This window comes from Bactrocera latifrons, unplaced genomic scaffold, assembly GCF_001853355.1.
Source record: "Bactrocera latifrons isolate USDA-ARS-PBARC rearing strain unplaced genomic scaffold, ASM185335v1 scaffold_961, whole genome shotgun sequence".
In the NCBI taxonomy this organism is placed as follows: domain Eukaryota; kingdom Metazoa; phylum Arthropoda; class Insecta; order Diptera; family Tephritidae; genus Bactrocera; species Bactrocera latifrons.
In genome coordinates this window covers 37,909-58,172 of record NW_017537669.1, presented here as the reverse complement: position 1 = coordinate 58,172, position 20,264 = coordinate 37,909, and the positions used below count along the sequence as shown (strand labels likewise).

The following is a 20,264-nucleotide window of genomic DNA, read 5'->3' as shown; positions in this document are numbered from 1 at the left end:
AGCCTCACAAATAACGAAAGTGACTCAACTAGATCTCTACTTAATATTTTCTTATAAAGTAAATGCAAATTAATCGGAATTTTTATTACAAAATTTCCAAGTTCAAAAGAGAGAAGTTCTACAGAAATACTGCTTCCAGTTTTTGCTTACAGTTGCCTTACTCGCTAAACATTTCAGTTGCTTTGCCCAAAGTTGCTATTAACCTTAATGACTGAAAGTAATTTTCGCACTTTAGTAGCTATGAAAATTAGTTTGCCGGATGTTTACGCACACAGCGTATGAAAAACCTGGCATTTCTATTTGTTTATTAAAACACTTTGTGGCATTAACGCAGCGCTAATGCCAGCTAATCCAAGTAAATTCCAGCCGCCGACATGCGACCTGCAAACACACACACACACACACACATACAACCATAAACACACACTTGCCTCGACATACATATATGGTACACCTGTTCAAGAAGGGCTGTTGTGGCGCGCACTTACCATGCTGTTGTGGTCTTCGTTGCGATAATTTGCGTCTTTGCGGCGGCGTTTCCGTTTCGCTGAGACGCGGCTCGCTCGTGCAGTAAGAACGTGCATTTTCCAGATTATATTGCTGTTGCTGCTGCTGTTGGGCCTGTGCTTGTGCGCGTCGTCGTACCTGCAGGTGTGAGAAGAACAGTTGTGAGTATGTATGAAATATGCTTTGTGGCAAGCAGCAAAGTAAGTAGGGAAATTTGCGAGAAAATAGCTGAAACGAGATTACAAGTTCAGGGAAAACTCTAAAGTTGATTTCCTTATTGCTTAAAGTGCTACATCTATTTAGTAGCCCCCGCCAATAACTGCCGTTATGCATATAAACTCGCCAATAGCTATATTTGCTTGGACTATTTTGTTGTTGGAAAGTTTTGTTGTTGTAAGCTAAAACTTTTGGTCGAGGCGCAAAGTTTTTCCAGCGCTCTTTGAAAGTTATTGCGTTGCCATTTTGTTGTTTTTTTCTTTTTTTGGTTTTTATTGTGTAGCACGCAACGCTTGCCTGCCGCTGTGCTAAGTRAGTGTATATGCTATTGCGCAACACTGGTTGCATGAATTGTGTGGCAAACAATGTTTTCAAGTGTTTGTGCTTGCAGTCTCTTTAGCACTGTTTTTGTTTTTGTGCGAAGGYTTTGCTTTTGTTATTGTAAATCGGTTTGTTTTTGTTGTTGTGTTGCGTTTTTGTTTTTGTTATTGTACACGGTTTTGTTGTTTGTTGTTGTTGTATCATACTTTTTTCTTGTTGTTGTGCCAGTTTTTGTGTTTGTTCTTTTTTAATGCACTGTTGCGCATAGCCAGTGCTTCGGTAATCCATGGCGTATACGCAACATRCAATTAAATTAAAATARTTTTCCACAAAACGTTCTTTCGCTTCAATGGTCGGCTAAATAATAGTGTAAAAAAATTATATTATATATCTTTTCTATCATATATGGATATAGATACATATGCTTGTATGTTTATCGCTTTGCTTATATTATGAGTTTTACCTAATAAACTTAGTAGGCGGCAATTGAATTGAAGCACAAGTGGCCTGCTATAAATTTAATCAACTTTAAAACAATTTTACTAACATAAGTTAAGTTAAGTGATTCGAGAATATTCTAGTTTCGATGTAAAATAATTCTTTTACAATTATAAGTGAGCGGTCTGCTTAAAATGGGTAATGCAATTACCGATAAAGTCGATTACAAATATCAATATTTTTGAACTCGAAATGTGTATATTTTGAAATAATTTTCATTTTTACAAAATGAAGAAAATATTACACTACCTTTTTCAATTAGCACTCAAAATTTAACGTATTTGAACTTTATGGTGTCAAAACTGTGAGAAGATGTCATTCAATTTATACATTATCTGAAGTATTTTGTCTCATATTGAGACTAATATTGGGTCTATAGCTATATTCGTGCCGTTTGCCCAGATATTTTTGTTATGATGCTTGAGCATTATGCCATTGCCCCAATATTCTGAATTTGTTTTGAAAAGTTTCTGCCTGTGTGCTTCATCTAATATCATCCCTTTAAAGCGTAAAAAACAGCGAATTTCTCGAAGTTTGTGCCCGAAAAAGTATTTTTGTGGGTGGTTTTTTATTCCGTTTTTACAACTTTAATATGAAAACCTAAGTTAAAGAAATCGGTTTGCGTGATGAAAAAAAAGATTCATTAGTACAACTCGTAAACAAAATACGGATAATATATAAACCTGACCAACCAATTAAATTAACGGCAAAAGGAATATTCATGACGTAAATTTTCGACTCCATATTTAGTGGAATCAGTGGGACGTGCTTTGCTATGAGCCTCTAATACGGTGAGATATCATTATTGAATTGAAGCTAGCGATTGGCGAAAAGCTTTCGGMACTTACGACTAAACACGAGGAATARTTTTCCGTCGAGRCAACACTAGGCCTCAYATTGAAAGAGCGGTTAAAAATTWTTTGGTAAACAGCGGCTGCCCCACTCACYTTATATGTCAGAACTTGTCATGRACCGAATCTGCGAATCGCTACGAWATCAAAGTAAAATCGWGTAATTTATAGAGCGGATTGRTTTGASGWRATGWAAAGTGGSTCACTTACGAYAAGCGAAAACGATCGTAGTCCCGTTGAGCCGGCGCGAAAGAGCCATGACGGCATTGACGGTCAGAAAGGTCTGACACTTGTTTGTGATTAGTTCGAACCTCAACAACTTTTTCGTCTAAATGTTGACAATGGCCCAGAAACGGTGAGCATTAAACTTTTTAGTGTAATTGTGTACCATTAGTATGACGCCAAGCCAAGCATTTCGATAGTGATACGCCCGAAAGCCCCGAGAACTTAGTTGGGAACCTTGACCTTATAAACGGGAACTGGCAACAAATTACCACTCGCTTTTCTTGTCTATGGCAAATGGTTTTGCTGCTGAAAAATTCGCTTCAAGAAGAGATATTTGTGAAACTCGTTTGTTTTAGTGTTTTATCAATATGCACGTAATTTCTATGGGAGTAACATTATGAAATTTATTAAAAATGGTAACAATTCATCGAACAAAATGGTGCATAACTTTTCTGAATTCAATTTAATGCAAAATTAGTACATTTATAGCCAATATTTTGTATTACTATTTTTTTAACAATATTGACTATGACTTAGAAAAAGTTATGCTCCTATTTGTAGGCAATATTTTTGAAAAAAAGTGAAATTTTAGCGAAGACACACACCGAAACATATTATAAGAGATATTAGAGACATGAAATAGTTATAAAAGTTTTTAATAAAATATCTTAAGGAATTAATGTAATAAGTATGATCAGAAAAAAAATCCGAAAAATATGTTTTACATAATTTTTCAATTTTTGTTCGCATCGTCTATTTCCTTTCTTCAACTCTAAAAGTAATATTAGTATTTTAGCCAAGAAAAAACCCTTCAAGTTGTACGATAACTCATTCCAGCAGCTAGAATCATGCAATAGTCGAAAAATATTTTTTTATAAAATTTTTAATTTTTCCTTTATTCAGCTATTCAAATAAAACTGGTATTTTAGCGAAGACAAACACCTTTAAATTATACCGTAGCTAATAACAGCAGTCAGAGTCATAAAGTAGCCGAAAATATTTTTTAAATCAAATTTTTGGTCGTATTGTCTTCAACTATAAAAGTGAAACTCGTATTTTAGCGAAGACAAGAACCCACAAATCTAGCGATAACTCATAATAGTAACTAAGGTCATGAAAAAGCCGAAAACAATTTTTTTTTCAATGTTTGATCGTATCGTCTATCATCGTCAACGTCTTCGTATCGTCTTTAACTACAAAAGAAAAATCGATAATTTAGCGAAGAYAAACACCYTTAATTCAAATGATATATATAAAAAATTGTGAATAGCAGCAGCCAAAATCATGAAATAGTGATTAGTCATAAAATAGTGATAGCTTGGTGGTAAAAGTACTTAATTCAGTACACTATATTCAGAAATAAAAGTTTGGAAAAATATTATCCGAAAAAATATTTTAAAAACTTTTATAATTTTTTAAAACTTTTATAAATTTTTTTGTAAAGTTCTCCATTTATTTTTCCTTTTTTGAAAAATAAGTTTTAAAAATTGATGTAGAGCGAGGAATAAGGAATTTAGCACCGCTTTAATGAAGAAGGGTGAAGAAGTTCTATCATCTTCCAGTGCTATAATTGCTCGAAGCTACCAATTGCTTCATACACACACCTGCCCAACTTTCTTAAACCCAAAAATCAATTAACTCGCAAATTCCGAGATTTAGACAAACAAATAAAATCAAAACAATTGCATGTGGCCCCTATGCCCTGCGGGCTAAAAGATCTTATCCTTAAACATTTCATTTAAAATCGAAAATCCTTTCACCTAAAATGAACATTTCTTCAGCACAAAATTCTTGAAACACAACAGCAATAACGATCGCCCGATGGAGAAACAAAAACAAATAACATAAGCTCCTCAATCCCACAAACAATATATGCGTAAGCCCCATGCATAGTTGTGGTTGACTGCGCATTTTCCCTAACGTTCGCTCCATTTTACTGCGCGCTCCACCCCGCACGTCCGCACGCCAAGGTAACTCAAGAAAATTAATTTGTATGCAACACACAAAACCAGACATTCGATTCGTTTGCCGAAGCGTGCACGTTACGCGTCGGTTTACCGCTTCATTTGCCGCTGACGAAATGTCACACACACACACCTGCCACAACAACACGACACGACATGAACGAGTGGCGTTCGAGGTGAGGTTCTTGGAACGCTGAAAACAAAGAGTGGAAAAAACTCGAAACGCCTTGTGCCGAAACTTCGTAAGTGATGTATTGCACTAAACAGGTGTGCGGGCGTGTTGAGGGTGAAGTGAAAAAGTGAAGCGTGTGTGTTTGTGGCACAGCTTGTGTGTAGCTGCACTTTGTTGCCTTCGAAGTTTATGTGTTCCTGGGTTCCGTAATAAAGCTGTGACATCAATCGCTCTATTTTTTGCGCTCTTCGACAACTCTTTAATACCAATCACTCAGCTGTCGTTGTCAACATTTATTTTGCACTGATTTTTATCACTTTCATTTCATTTCGTGCCATTTGTGCACTTTTGCTTTCAGCGTTTGATCTGCTTATTTTAAATTTATTGGTAAACTTTGTTTTTGTCGAGTCACTTTGATGACAGATTTGGTTTTGATTTGTACTCAGCAAACATGCACGAAAGCAATGAGAATCTCAATTTGTTTAAAAGTTTTTAAACAGGTTGATTTTTTTCTTTTTAGATTTTAAGGTTATTACCCAAATTCAAACAGGTTGAAACTAGAAATGAGCATTTAACTCGCTTGCTGTGCTCTAAAAGTTAGTCAAAGACTGTCGTACTCAACGTCAATATCATACAGACTTTTCATTAGCAGACTCCTTCGGTTGCTGAAACTGCAAATTGATGAACTCGCAAGAAGTGGCGTCCTCATTCCACTTGCTCCAGATTGTAAACGAGCTGGATTCACGTTAGCATACTGCATTGTAGCACTGGACCTATTTACCAATTTGTCGGCCTATTGGGGGTCCCTATGATGGTTATATCGACCGGCGTTCTGCTCTGTAGTTGAAATGCCCGACGACTAACTTGTTGATGTTTGGAAACAATAGGAAGTCATACGGAGGGATATATCGGCGATAGAACAGCTGTTTAAACAATATGCCCCTGAGGGGGGGGGGGGGGCATTTTTTAACGCCAAATGAGACTGGTTTTTTTTTACAATTCGCATTGAATTAGTTCATTAATTCAGCATAATATTGTTCTATTAAAGCTTTACCCTTCTCAATCAACTTTCGAGGCGTTAAAACAGTCTTCACCGTCTTCGGAGCAGGTTCGCCAGCGGGGGACTACTGTTTCGCCTCTTCCTTGGGATTTACTGTATATGAAGACTTTACTTTTCAATTGCCTACTCAGACCGAAATAGCAGAGTTATTCTGCGTTGGATTTCGAGGATGATGCTGTTTTTAATCCTGGTTTCAAGACGAAATTACCTACAACTTTGAAATTATGCCTATCAACAGTGAATGCAAAGACTATTTGTTTGATGGCAGGAGCTATTTCGTCGTGTCCTCGTTCACTAACAGACCCATTTGCTTCACTTCCGGCGTACGTCAGCAGCTGAACACAGATGATACCGTTTCTATTCAGATCTGAAGCTCGAATTATTTTTTCTATAAGTAGAAAGTCGCACGATGAGTGAAAAGTCGCACGGTGAGGAGCCGCTTTGTCTGAAACCTCGTCTGGAATCGAACGGCTCGGAGAGAACCTTTATGGTCTTGACGGATATTATAGTATTGCTGAACGTCGGTTGACAAGCGCCGTAATAGTTTTGCTGCTTTTCGTGCTGACAAAAGTAGCTTTGAAATCGATGAAGTCTGTGTCAAACCACTTTTGATTTCTACAAAGAAGCTGATGCATGTTGCTTATCAGTTCTTCGCCGCCGCCGTACTTGTATAGCTCGGCCGACAATCCATCGGGCCCCGGTGCTTTATTGTTCTTAAAACGGGTAATTGATATTCGAACTTCTTCATGATGGGGCAATATAAGATTTGCTCCATCGTCATCGATTGGAATTTTTATACAACCAAATAGTATCCGCCAGCTGGAAATATTGTTATCACCTCAGCATTTTCCAATCAATGTAAAGAATAATAATTTTTCCAACAAATTTTCGCCTCAAGCAAATTATAGCTCGGTACTTTATATGCACACATATGAATATAGTAACTCATTTCAAATGATCGGTGAGTACCCAATGCCGAACCTCGTTATGCGCCAAACACTAAAATATTTTAACTGCACAATCAATGGCACTTAAAAGTGCTGCAGCTTAACGAGCTGCCCCCACGCGCCAAAAACAGTTTAACATCGATCAGCAGCCACCTACAGTTGTGTGAGTGAACAAATTGCTTTCGAACGGCAAAGTTTGAGGTTAAAAGTGTGGTAAATGTCAGGGTCAAGCGTTGGCTGTGCAAACTTGGCTGCCAAATCGCTTTTCGCTCTTACACGTGCTTCATAGAGCAAGTTTCGCTCGCGGCGCCTAACTCGCGGAAATTTATAGTGAAGTACAAATATGCACATATATATGTACATATGTATATATACAAAAATAAAAATATTTACCATATGTGCAATCATTTGGATCTGTGGTGCAACCATTGCTCGCCGTTGACGCCAACAATTGTTTGAAAATACTGTGCTGCATGCAAAAAACAATAACAATATTTGCAACAACAACAACAATATTACATATATAAGTATGTCAGCGTAATGTATGGCGTATTCTAAACAGCTTAGCCGCGTAGTGCCAAGTGCCAAAAGCGCTTCCTTGCACTTGGCTCGGCGTTTATTTGCAAATTGTTCGAAGATGCCACGAGTACTGTCATTCTTTGCCATAATTTATTAGAAATAAATTCAGTTTGTGCATATTCTTGGCGCTACTGCAAGCAGTTGTAAGTTTGTGTATTTCTAAAATAACAATGGTAAGCAGATAATGGCTATTAATTCAACGCCCTGAGGGACATACAATTAAATGAATGACGCAGTTGAGCAATTTTTTTCCCAACTGATTTATGAATATCGAAACGTGGATTCGTATATGTGTTGGTTGTGTGTGTGTGTTTATATTTTTTGTTGTTGTTCTATTTATGTGACAACGTAATAGCACAGCTTGAGGGCGGCAATTTCGTCACCAGATTGTATGCAGAAAATAGCAGTAAAAATAAATATTTTACAAAAATGCAACTTTGTATTTTAAATAATTTTTGTACTGCGACCTACACTGCTGCTATGGCGGTTTCGGTTAGAGATAAATTAGAGGCAAGTTAAGGCGTATCAAAATCATAAAAAGATCAGCTAATAGTATCTCCGACGTTACCTTCTGAGTATTAACTCTTTGAGGTACACACATTTTCTATCTTAATGTCTGAACTTTCCTATAGCATAAGGGGAAGAAAACCATTTATCAAAACGGTGAATGCGTATAAAATATTGTTATATCTTATATAACATTTGCACATACTAATTTTCATTACACACATATCAAGTACTTACGTACATATATCAAGAATATTATTTTGTGTTGCCTACATTGCGGCGCTTTGGAGAAGCAATACAATTTTTGAATACAATTTTGATGATAAAGGTTAAGTAATAAAAGTATTTCCTGGAAGTGCTATTTTCTTAGGATTTTTTATAATTTTGTTAGGCAACTCGGAGTGAGAGTAAATTTATGCACTCCTAAAGGTATGCTTCTTTTGTTATGTTTTCACATGCTTTTCTCTCACATACTCTAAACAAATAGCAAAGAACTTTTCTTATCTTTAGTAAGCCAACTTGTGAACATAATTATATTAAAACCTTTATTAGGGTGGGTCAAAAAAAATGAATTTGTAGGCACCATTTCGTACGGAACCCAATTGTCTACGGAACCTCTCAAACGAGATATTTGGTAGCGAGTTATGAATTTTCCGAACATAATTACATAAATACTTGTTTATTGCGGTGGGTCAAAGAAAGGAATATATATTTTATTTTTGCTTGCTACTCACCATTTTGTAGAGCATACAATTGTCTACCAAACCACTAAAACTCGAATAACTTGAATATTTTTGCAACCTGATAATAAAAAATAAAAAATATATATATATATAACTGTAAGTTGCAGAGCTTTCCCGTTGGAATTAAAAGCGCATACGTGGAGATGTTTCTTAGAGGTGTGTAAGAACCTGCTTTTCAGAGTACTAAGCGAAAAAAGAATTTTGTTTACCCTTCCTAATGTTTATATACATATATATGGATATGTACTTGGAGATATTTGCTTAAAGGTGTCTAAGAGCCTATTTTCTAGCGTAGCCAGCAAAACAAAAATGTTCGTACTTTTTTTGACCCACCTTAATGTTTATATATATCACCACAAACGACAATCAATTTTGTTGATAGTAAAGTGTCATATACAATAGCTTTCTACTATAATGTAAGCAAATTATATTCAAGCAAGACACACAATGTTTATAAATTATTGTTGGTTTACGCAAGAATGCCGCAATATGTTGCAATGGGGAAGTTTCTGTGGTTCACCAGAATATATATTTCAACACTTCAAAGCTACAGTAATATCTCACATATATTCACCATATTTACTTATTTATAGTAGATATTTTGAGAAGCTTTCTGCGGTTTTATATTTCAATTAGTTGCATATATACATATAACCGAATAACAGTTAGGTAAGAGTGTAGCAAACGCTTGAAATATCTATTCGCACTTGCCATTAATCTGCCACCAGGCAAATGTGATTTTCTGTTTTAATTTTCAATTATCCAACAAGAATGCCAACAGATGAAGGAATGAACGAATGAGCATGCCAACCGGGTGATGAATAGCTATAACGAGACCACGAGCCACGCATTGAGGGAGCAACAGCGAGTTAAAGTGCTGATGCCCACTTTCAGTGGCGCTACCTGCGAAACTGCGAAATGGCAACAGCAACAGCGAGAGAACGCCCTCAGCAATGATTGCGTACAATTCGGATTTAATTATATGGAATTACTATGCAAATTGGTTGTCGACAGCGCGCACACGCACACATATACTTATCCCTATGTATGTGCATGTAAAGTGTGGCGACCAGAAACAAAACGATGTGTTGACGACGATGTGTTCAGATGGTTAGTAAAAGCTCATTTTTCGCCAAAAAACCATGTTCATATATATGTACACACACACATACACACACATCTGCATCTATGTAATTGCAGACGCCAGTTGCATGCAGTAATCGATTGGTAAAAAGCGCCTCTAGTCAGATTGTTTACTTTGATATTTTGCAATTATATTTAGAAAATAAGTGAAGAAAATATTCATCGCGTAATTCATTCAGTAAAGAATCTGACCAGCGTTGAACCAAAAATCCGATTCAAATATAGTCTATTGTTGCATGAAGCAGTAGTAGCRAAKACAGTTAAACRGTTTRAAAATTCAACRGAGCTGCCAACAAATTRATCAGAAAAGTAGTGAGARTACTTTAATTGGGATCTTTTATAAKACAAGAAARTGAAGCTCATATCTATYTACCGATTATATGGGGTAGAAAGGTAGAATAGTTGTCTGACTACGCACCTATGCCTTTAGGAGGCCCACCGAGACTAAAATCTGAAGCAAGCCTTGCTTTCGATGAAGCTCATCAATACWATAAGCTTTATCTGTGCGACCTCCGAAATATCGTCAAGAAACCCTCGGCCGACAGTTGATATTCTCTTCCGACACAAAGCTTTGCTTTCGCATAGAAGATGTATATAATCTCCTCATCATCTACCTTTTGACAGCTTCTCAATTGTCTTTCGACATTCTGTGGTATTGGCTAGAAGCGAGAACTTTCTAAATGTTTTAGCATGACCCTTGTTACATACGATTTAGTGGAGGATTCACTCAGTCTAAACGCTGACTTCGCTTCTTGTTACTTATAGAACAAGTCTGTGGGCTTTAAATGTAAAATAACGCTTCTTGACTTATTTGGTATTGTTCTAAGAGCTCCACTGATGCATGATATATATGCGTCAATTTAGCCATGCCCGTTTGTCTGTTCGTCTTTCTATCTGTATATATGCGAACTTGTTTCTCAGTTTTAGAGATATTCTAAATTTTGCACTTTTTCTTTTTTTCAAAGGTCATTTATCGGAACTTCAGACATCGGACTTCTAGTATATAGCTACCATACCATACCATACCAGTGTGGTAGTTCATGTCCGTGCGTATAAAAATTTTTCATATGCTACCCTAACGAAATTTGGCGTTGCCTTAAGCAGCGCTGCCATCTCCGAAGATATTGTTACGTTCGGACCACTTTGTAACCAAGACCAAAAACCTGAGAAATAAATTTTTTAATTAACTGTAGACTTGATATATTTTTCTCTCAGTGCATACGTCGCTCTTTGTGATACTTTTGTTAGGGTTCATGATATTGGAGTTAAGATTTTTTACCAATTGTTTTCAGAAATACCGTCAAGAAAGATTCTGCACCTTGTGCATAAGGATCTAAAAACTTTATTCTAAACCATTGAGTAACAATACCATCAGTAGGCAAGCAACGGTTAGTGTGTGGTTAGGGTGCAGCAACCCCTTGATGTTTATGTGAAACTCAGCATTTTTATTGCTGTCTAACATGTCAAAGAGCCTCTTCAAACCCGGCAGATACTGAAAGAATGGTCATAAAAAATATCTGACAGTCATAAGATTCCCCTAACCGTGGCGGTCCAGAGCTGATGACAACCAATAATGACCAAATTGCCTTCCTTCATCTAATACACAGTCGACATATTAACGTCCAAGCGTACATAACTCCAAAGTAAAGACAATAACGGTGCTCATAGTCAAAATATATGAAAGAAAATTAGCAGCAAAAACGAGCCATTGTCACTAGAATAGAATTTCATAAATAAATTCGAAATAAATTCGCTATCATTGATTTCACTGATTTGAATAAACAGCCGAACTCATTAACCGAAAACGCCACAATAAGCTATCATGCCGAACCTGTTCAACGCTCACCTTGTGCTGTCAGCCAATGATAAGCAGTCGACAACCACCGAAACACGCCAAAAGGAGGGCAGCCCTTCATTAGCGGCATATTGTAAATTCGTGCTACCTTCATATTTACAGCCAGCGTATTACTTAGCGGCGAAATTATGACTTTGTGGGCGGTTGAGTTCTGCACCACCCACCCATCGCCATAGTTGTTGGCAGGTAGGGGCTGTCTGCTCGTGTGTAGCAGCTGTGGCAACCGCAACTGCGGTGCGACCTGGCATTGACGTGTGGCGGATGCCGCAGGCAGGAAGCGGGCCCAAGTATTGGCATTTTGTTAATGGCCGAGCGCTGCACGGCAACACACCGAAGCAATTTTACTSAAATTGTTGCACACATTGCTCCTAAGCTTTGCTCTGACATGAGGCAGATGCTACCGCTGCCACATAGAGTATGACAATGTATGGCATTTGTTTTGGTGTTGTGTTCCTGTGTTTATTCGTGTTTACTAATATGAGCTATAGTGCCTTCGGCCTTGAATATCGTGCCACAATGTGTAAATTATTGATATTTTGTTGTTAGTTTAGGTACATTTTGTTAACTGTTTTATGCTCTATGTTTATTAGGGAAATGTTGTGTATATTTTATAAAAAGCATAGTCATTAAGTAATCGGTAAATAATTTGATGTTTTTTTGCCAATAATAAATGTGTTTATTTCATTGTTGCCTCACGGGTTGAGTGGCCGTTGCTTTTAAGTAATAACTATTTCTTCCTTTTCTCTCTTCTCTCTTCTCTCTCTAATTGATTTGTAAAAGTAAAATCAATAATATTCTTAACGAAGATAAAATGGTTTCAGTAATACCCAACATAGAATTTAGGATAGAGTTAAGATAAATAGACTAAGATTGCAMCGCGATTTTAGGTCTATTGTRCCTAAGATAAAGTTACCAACTTGCGTAAAACAAGAAAAAACTTTAARCTCACCTAAATGGGTATASAAATCTTTATCTTGATGTTGAGCGACAGGTAGAATAGGTTATACATTAAGTAACAAATTCCGTATCTTTTAAAAATCCATACAACAATACTGTTTCTCTCTCCAGCGTTGACATCTAACCGAAAAAATTATTTTCGTTTTTAGTCAGGAAGGTTTTCTTTGGCCAAGGTAGTAAGGAAAGACCACCCCATTTTTCACTATTCTTCAAACACGTTCACCAAACTTGGTTTTCAATAAATTGTTTGTGACATTCGCTGTGTGACTTTTTGGCGCCAAAAAGGCCACTGACTCCGAATTTCGGTAGTAAATTTAAATAATTTCGATTCATTGTGGGTTGGTATATCTTTCCGTTATGAAATAGCAAAAGCTACTGACGTGAAATGTCAAAAGAGAGGGGAAAAATATGGCACCTATTGGTCTACTTTGTTTAGAATTGAAAAACTCTTTAGAACCAAGAAACCGGTTTTCGGTATCTTTCCGTGATGAAATAGCAAAAGCTACTGACGTGAAATGTCAAAAGAGAGGGAAAAAATATGGCACCTATTGGTCTACTTTGTTTAGAATTGAAAAACTCTTTGGAATCAAGAAACCGGTTTTCGGTATATCTGGTCTGTCAAGCATAGGAAGCTACCATTTTCTACACTTTAGCACTAGCACGGCCCTCGGCTATCTGATGATTGTTAAAAACATATAATGTCATCAAGAAAAGTGTCCAGCAGGCGTCAACTAATTCTACATAAAAGACATCGATGGTAAATATCTCATTGCCGTTTGACTTTGAAATATCCTACTTTAGTTGATTCGCAATAGTTTTCGTGATTGGTATCTCTTTGAAGGATGTCTTTTATATTAAGGAATTAGAGAAGAAAAACAAATTCTATTAATGTTAAATTATAATTTATTGTTTTTCAAATATTTTTCAATATTCAATATTTTTGYGTTTGAAAAAATGATCGACTTATCACGTCGATGATTTTAGCGCTCAAACATGCAGTTGCTTCAGTAATTGTGCAGAGTGATTCATCTGGTTGGTTTTACTGATTACGACGCATTCGTATGAAAATGTTTGCATTTAACTCTATTTTTTGGTCGAGMTGAATATTTTAAGTGASTGTTAACAACACAAATAGCGAMCTTATTTCAAAAAGTTCTGAGTATKYATATSAACAAAAATATCAAATTCTATAAGAAAATTGTAAGTTGCCAGATTTCAACACCAAGGTTGCCGAAATAGAAAACAAACCTACATACTAGAGACKCATAAAAATCTTTACGTACCCTTATAGTTTATTGCAAGCAGAGGATTTGATAGAAACCATCCATTCGAAATTACTTTTGAGCTTTAAATAAAACATCCGCACATACCTTAATGTTCAGTAGTAAAAGGCTAACGGACGTACACTTGCTGTGTCTACRTTTTTTAATATTACTAGTTTTCTTTGATTCGCCAAGCCACACTYTCCAGCAAATYGAACAWAATACASTAGATCTCAAACATATGGATTTTTCTTAGCAGAGAATGTCTTTTATTCGAGTTAAAAAAAACGTTGTTTCAGCATTGACATAGTTTCAGTAATATGCGAGTGTTTTATATTTTTTTCTGGAGATGGGGTAACCTTATTAAATTAAAATTTGCCGGATAGCATTCGGAATGTCTCTTTTAAAGGCCTCTTGTGTGGTAATTATTTCGTAATATTTCCAATTTGTTTTGGCTCAACTGGTGGGCTAGTAGTAATTGCATASTTCAAATAGTTCAATAATAATTTTCTGTTTAGCACATATATTGTATTATTTTGCCTGCTTTGTTTCAAAAATCAGCTATATACTATTTAAATTATATTCGAATTAATACTAGTCCAAATATAACTAGTTACAATTGGTCCGACATCAAACCAGTKCAGAACTACTTTAACTATCCAAAAATAAATAATAATATCGTATTTAAATTGGCTAACATAACTAGTTACATTCAGGTCACTTCTCAACTAGTCCAGTAACACTTAAATGCTAGCAATAAATTAAAGCACTAACTAACTAGSTAATTTTCCAAATAATACGCAAATCCATAAAATCTCTTGAAATTAGGTAAATTTCCCTGCAGGCTGGCCGATATTGTATTGCTAACTGTGATTGCAATCAGCCTCTGGGGAAGTGTAATGGAGCCATGTAATTACGATGTTCAACTAAATTTGTTTATTTTATGACCTAAAACTAATTTACAACAAACATGCACACACTTCCGCCATTACACGCAGGCATATGTAMGTTTATGTGTGTGGTCTTGGACATRCCTTGGTCCCATTTATTATTAGTAACGGAGCATTTTAGATGATCTAACTATGTAAAAGCAAATCAATTAGTAGCTAATTGTCGTGGGGAAAGTTTTAGTGACATGATATACGATTTTGTATATGTGTATGTGTATGTGTGTACATATTCCCTAAWGCAAAATTTTAGTAAATTTATGAACTTAGTCTACTGTTTTATTCATTGCTGATTTCAAAATATTAAAGTAGTGGCGTGAAACTGCTAAGACATAAATAAAAAATTTCTTCAATAATTTTGAAGTATGCTAACGAATAAACAGACCTCAGCCTAAAATAAAATCGAGTTCATTTTGAATGTGATTGCCATGACTGCTATTTGAACCATAAAGCTTCAAGGTTCACAAAATGAATGGATTTGCGAAAAAAGATTTACGAAAACAGGCGACTGACAGTAAATCTCTTCGGAAATGTGTTAGMAGGGAATATATCCCTTAAAAAGATAGATGTATCCGCCATAACGGTTGCTGTGCTCGGAAAGACTTGAGTTAGCATACACAACTTGGTTAGGTTAGAACGTAAAGTTGATCCAAAATTGATGGATCTCAGTTACACAGATGTGCGTCCTTTCTGTTACCCATTCCTCAAAGTAGATCAACAGATCCTTATAAACCGACGAAGCCTTTTGGGCTTACCACTAAYTCATTAAGGCGGTTAATAKCAATTCCAGTCATTTTRGAGGATACAGTTACCAGATGATTCTACTTCGCATTCTTCAATAAAGTTTTGTAAAAAGCACCTGTCATAATATTCAGGCGCACAGCGTGTGAAAAAAATGAGAACTGTTCAGTCAGAACACCTTTAAATGTAGCGAGGTTGATCTTGCCAAGAGTTCGGAGAAACTCACACGATTCACCATGGGCCAGAAAGATTTCGCAGATGCACAAATTCTGGTTATTGTCTAGCGTTGGTGATTTCATTGGAGGATGGATCCAAGACCAGAACGCAAGAGGACATCTGTGAGCCAATCAAATGAAATTGGTGAAAGAGTGTACTCGCTCAGCTCATCAGCTGCSGAGCTCATCGGCTTTACGGTTTCCGCTGTGCATTGGTACTCCTCACTGTGAAATTTAAAWGAACACCCCATTTTRRTTTTYATGGCAAGGAGGACAAAACCGAAGTATTTACTCTTTATTGTCACAGTCATAAAACTCAGTCTGCCTGGAATAATAGTCTGGAGTCTTTGGGCTCACGCTTGAGAAAATTAGCATCCATGAAACTCTGGTTAGCGATCAATATTGTTGGTGTTGTAAAGCCCCTACAGTGATCGTCCTATTCACTTTTATAAGTTTATATCCCTCTAACAATCTTAGGCATACTTTAGAACAACGATTTTTAGACTTCTATGGTGAGTGATTCGGAGATTTACATTATAGTACCCGAAAATAAACTTTTAATTACTCTAAGTCACGCTAATTACGTGCTCCATAGAAGGAGTCCCAACTTACATCTAAATTCTAACAGACTGAGCTATGTTGTCTACATGTATTCTGGCATTCTCTATGGGACGGGGCTGCACATTGTTTGGTTAAAACTTGTCGAAAACTACGCTTTGCGAGACTCTGAAATCCTTCAGACTCAGANAAAAAAAAAGCGAGAGGGAAACTTTTTAACTCGTTCCGATAGATATCCCCAGATATCCCAAGATTAAGTTGATTTCTATGGACTGAAAATGCTTTGTCGATTCATGGGGTACTTTTAATTCTTACTCAGCAGAAGTCTTCACAAAGGAGAGGCACTTCACATATCCGAACAAAMAATTTATCTCACATTTATTGTRCGGAATCGTTGCTAATGTTGGAAAAGACTTACGGTAATTCAAAAACAGCACTTGCTTGTGTGTTAAATTGCCTTCAAGGTTGAGAGATCGTTGAAGACATGTCTCGCTCTGGACGTTCATCAACCTTGGTCATGTTTGATCGTGCGAATGCCGATTCCACATGCACGGAGAGCGTTATAACTGGCGACCCATGTCTCTGGGTTTATGAGTTTGGCATGCACATAAGTCGAGTATTGTTGGAAAGAAAAAACCGAGTAGAAACAAATCAAAAACAAAAAAAAAAAAAAAATAAAAAAAAGGCGCCAAAGCCGCTAAAAAATCAAGGTCGAGCCACAATTGTAACCACAGTTTCAGCCAAAAACACAATGAATACCATCTCCGTTCGATTTTTTCTTGTTCCTCAAAATGAAATTGCTTCTCCCCGGAACCCGTTTTGAGTCGATCGAAGAGATAAAACAAAATTCGCTGAACAAGTTGAAAGCCATTCCGAAAAGTGCTTACGAAAAGTGTTTCGATTACTTGGAATATTGTTGGCATAAGTGAATTACATATATCTGGTATGGRTTACTTTGAAGGCGACAAAACAAATATTGATTAATAATTAAATATTTAGCGTTTTATTTACAATTTTCGGTTACTTTTTTCTTCATAATCAGCGTGTCGAGCTAAGTTGWTTAAGCCATGCCCATCTGTTCGTTGCTTTTTAAACACTCAAACTAGTCCCTCAGTTTCTGAGATATCGKTCTAAAACTATGTACACGATTTTTTTTCTCGTGAAGCTGCTCATTTGTCGGAACCGCCGATATCGAGCCACTATCGGATATAWWTKCTATAGAAACTAATTGATCCTAATCAAGCCCTTKTRTGAAGAATTTTTTTATTTGAYAAGAYATCTTCACAAAGTTTGGCTTGTATTATTTTTCAATTGAATACAACAATCCTAGAAGAAATTATTTAGAACGGAAAATTATTTGTACAACGTATAGCTGCTATAGAAACTGACCAATCAAATTGAAGTTCCTGGGCTGTCTCTTATACACATCTAGATGTGTATAAGAGACAGACCGAAGCTAACGTTTTTCTTATTAATTTATTTCAAAAACTTTTTATAATATTTGCACAGAAAATACTTATCTAGTATGTAGATTCTCGTACAGGGCATGCAATTTTATAGACGATTTCAACTTTCCGCCACTTTCAAGTAACTGAGTATTTGCATTTTACATTTCGTTCATTTCAGATATCAAATGCAGACTTTCGAAGTCACTTAAAGTCGGAACTGTGTTGCAACAACTGCCACAAATCAACATGCGAACACAACCGCCGTCAAGAGGACACGTAACGCAACACGCACACATGCACACCTGCCTGTATTTGTCAACAAGCGTTGAACTTTGCACCAAATCCACAAACAAGAGAATTTTCACTGCATTAACGCGATGTGGCACGAATGCGTTGCGAGAAATGGCAAGCGTAGGAAAAAAGCATGCAATGTAATACTTTCATTTGCAGGCACATATTGGGCAATACGCAAGCAAAGTACACGCACCACATGATGCTGCCTAGGAGATTACAGTCGAAGGTATACTCCGTCACATGGAAGTGTTTGAGGGTGCGTGTGTTGTTGCATCTGAGAAGTTGGTAGCCTCACGAAATATAACTCCGGAAAAGGAAATCGCTGGAAATCGGCACAAGTGCGATATGCAAATCAACCGACATGCAAGTAAGTGGCAGCGTAAAATTGAAGAGAGACTAGGAGAGATTGTGTGAGCGTGGCGGGAGGCGAAACCGAGAAAAAGTAGGCGACGTCGGACGAACAAATCGAGATTAGAAGGATTTAAAAGAGCGGTAAGTGAAGGTGCATGCACGCCATGTGTCAAAAGTTAGACGCTTCAAGATTACAACAACAACAGCAAACGGTAATAATGCATGCATGAGCATGCGTGCACCGGATTTTCGCATTTTAATTCGTTTTTTTTTTTTGATTTTCCACTTTCGTTGCCTGCATTTAATGATATTTGTGCTTAAAACCTGGTTTCCATGCGCTGCCTCCTGCTTGCTCTACCCTGCAACTTATTGCTATTGTTGTGCACGCACTATTTCCCTCTGGCATTTGATTGCTGTCGCATGAGAGGCAGCAATTAGGCAAACAAGTGCATTTCTTGTGGCATAAACTCTTGTTAGTTTTGCTCTATTCTACTCAGCTGTGGGTAGCTTTTGAAATCAGAAAAGAAGACTTAAATTGAATTTTCTGGATAAACAGAGTTATAGATGTAAATGGGACTTTTTGAGTGGGAGGTGGTTCAAAGTGTTTCTGGATGTATTTAGGTTTTCTGATATAAAATCTCTTTCTTGTTGTTGTAGCGACCGAAAACACTTCTGAAGTAATTTTGAAGCGTTGTTGCGAGTTGACAGGCCTTAGCCAGATGAAAATCGGAGCTCGTTCCGATTATGAAGACCCGGCTTTCGTGAAAACGAGTCTCAACTTTCTTTCACACTTTTCGCTAGCATCTTCTCACTTTCCAGGTGCACTAAGTCACGATTTAATTCGCCTCTTGAATTCTTCGGTTGACTCAATGATATTTATTTTCGTACCATCTGATCACTTTTTGCTTATCTTAAGTCAAATCCTAATTCCCGTCTTTAAAATATCATCCAGAGCCAATTTAAGCAAGAGCCATGCGTATAAAGTTATCTTTGAGGTGAAGCAACTTATTAAAGGGGMTCCGTTGCTAAAAATAAACCGTTAGTTTCTTGATAATGACAGTGTTGCCACCTTTTTATATTTTTAAGCCTATTAAAAATACGAAGTCTACTTAGAGTCTAACGTTAAGGAAACTCAATTTCAAAAATACTTTTGGGCAAATGGTTGCCAATTATTTAAAAAATCATATTCAATAAAAAATGAACAAACTATTGGAATTTAGTATCCAACTCATGAGATTTAAGAAGGCTTGTTGTCGAATAATATTTTTATGCGCCTTGCCACATGTCTAAAATATTTTTTTTTGCAAAATTTATTAAATATGTAATTTATTGCAATATAAATACTAAACTTAGTAAAAAAGAGACTACTTTTAGTGTGGTGTATTTTTTGACGAGACTTGCCACCTATTTAAAATCGTATTTGTGAAAAATATTAAAATAAACTAAATTACAACAGTGTAAGAAGCTTAGTTGGAAAGACTTAACTGTTAAATTCGAAACTTTGAAATATTTTTGGAGTAGGATTGCCACTTATTCAAAAAATCTAATTTAATAAAATTATTAAATTATTATCTATAGTATGCGTATCAAACGAAAAATATTTTAAAGGACTGGGAGATTAAAATATTTGAGGAGACTTGGTCATATACACCGTTTGGGGTTGCCACATTAAAAAAAATGTAGTTTAATAGAATTTATAAGTTTATTGATGTGGCTATGAAGCTGAAGATTTTTAAAGTTATACTGTTAGATATATTTCTGATAAAGGTTGCCATCTTTTTAAGATTTTTATTTTAATAAAATTGATAAAATTACTGATGTGGATTTGAGCTGGAGAGATTTTAAGTTATACTGTTGAATAAGGTTGATACCGTTTTGGAAAATATTATTCTTAAGAATATAT

At 36.3% G+C, this 20,264-nt stretch overlaps 1 protein-coding gene across 1 annotated transcript in view; it reads right to left on the bottom strand.

Annotated features, from left to right (window-relative positions):
- Window positions 1-488: 488 nt before the first annotated feature.
- The window catches only part of LOC108977879, a gene marked incomplete at its 3' end in the record, with an annotated part of 35,383 nt that continues 15,607 nt past the window's right edge, over window positions 489-20,264 (bottom strand). Inside the window, exon 3 of the mRNA XM_018947843.1 lies at window positions 489-645. Coding sequence (XP_018803388.1) covers window positions 489-645 — 157 coding nt within the window. The remainder of the gene's footprint in view (window positions 646-20,264) is intronic.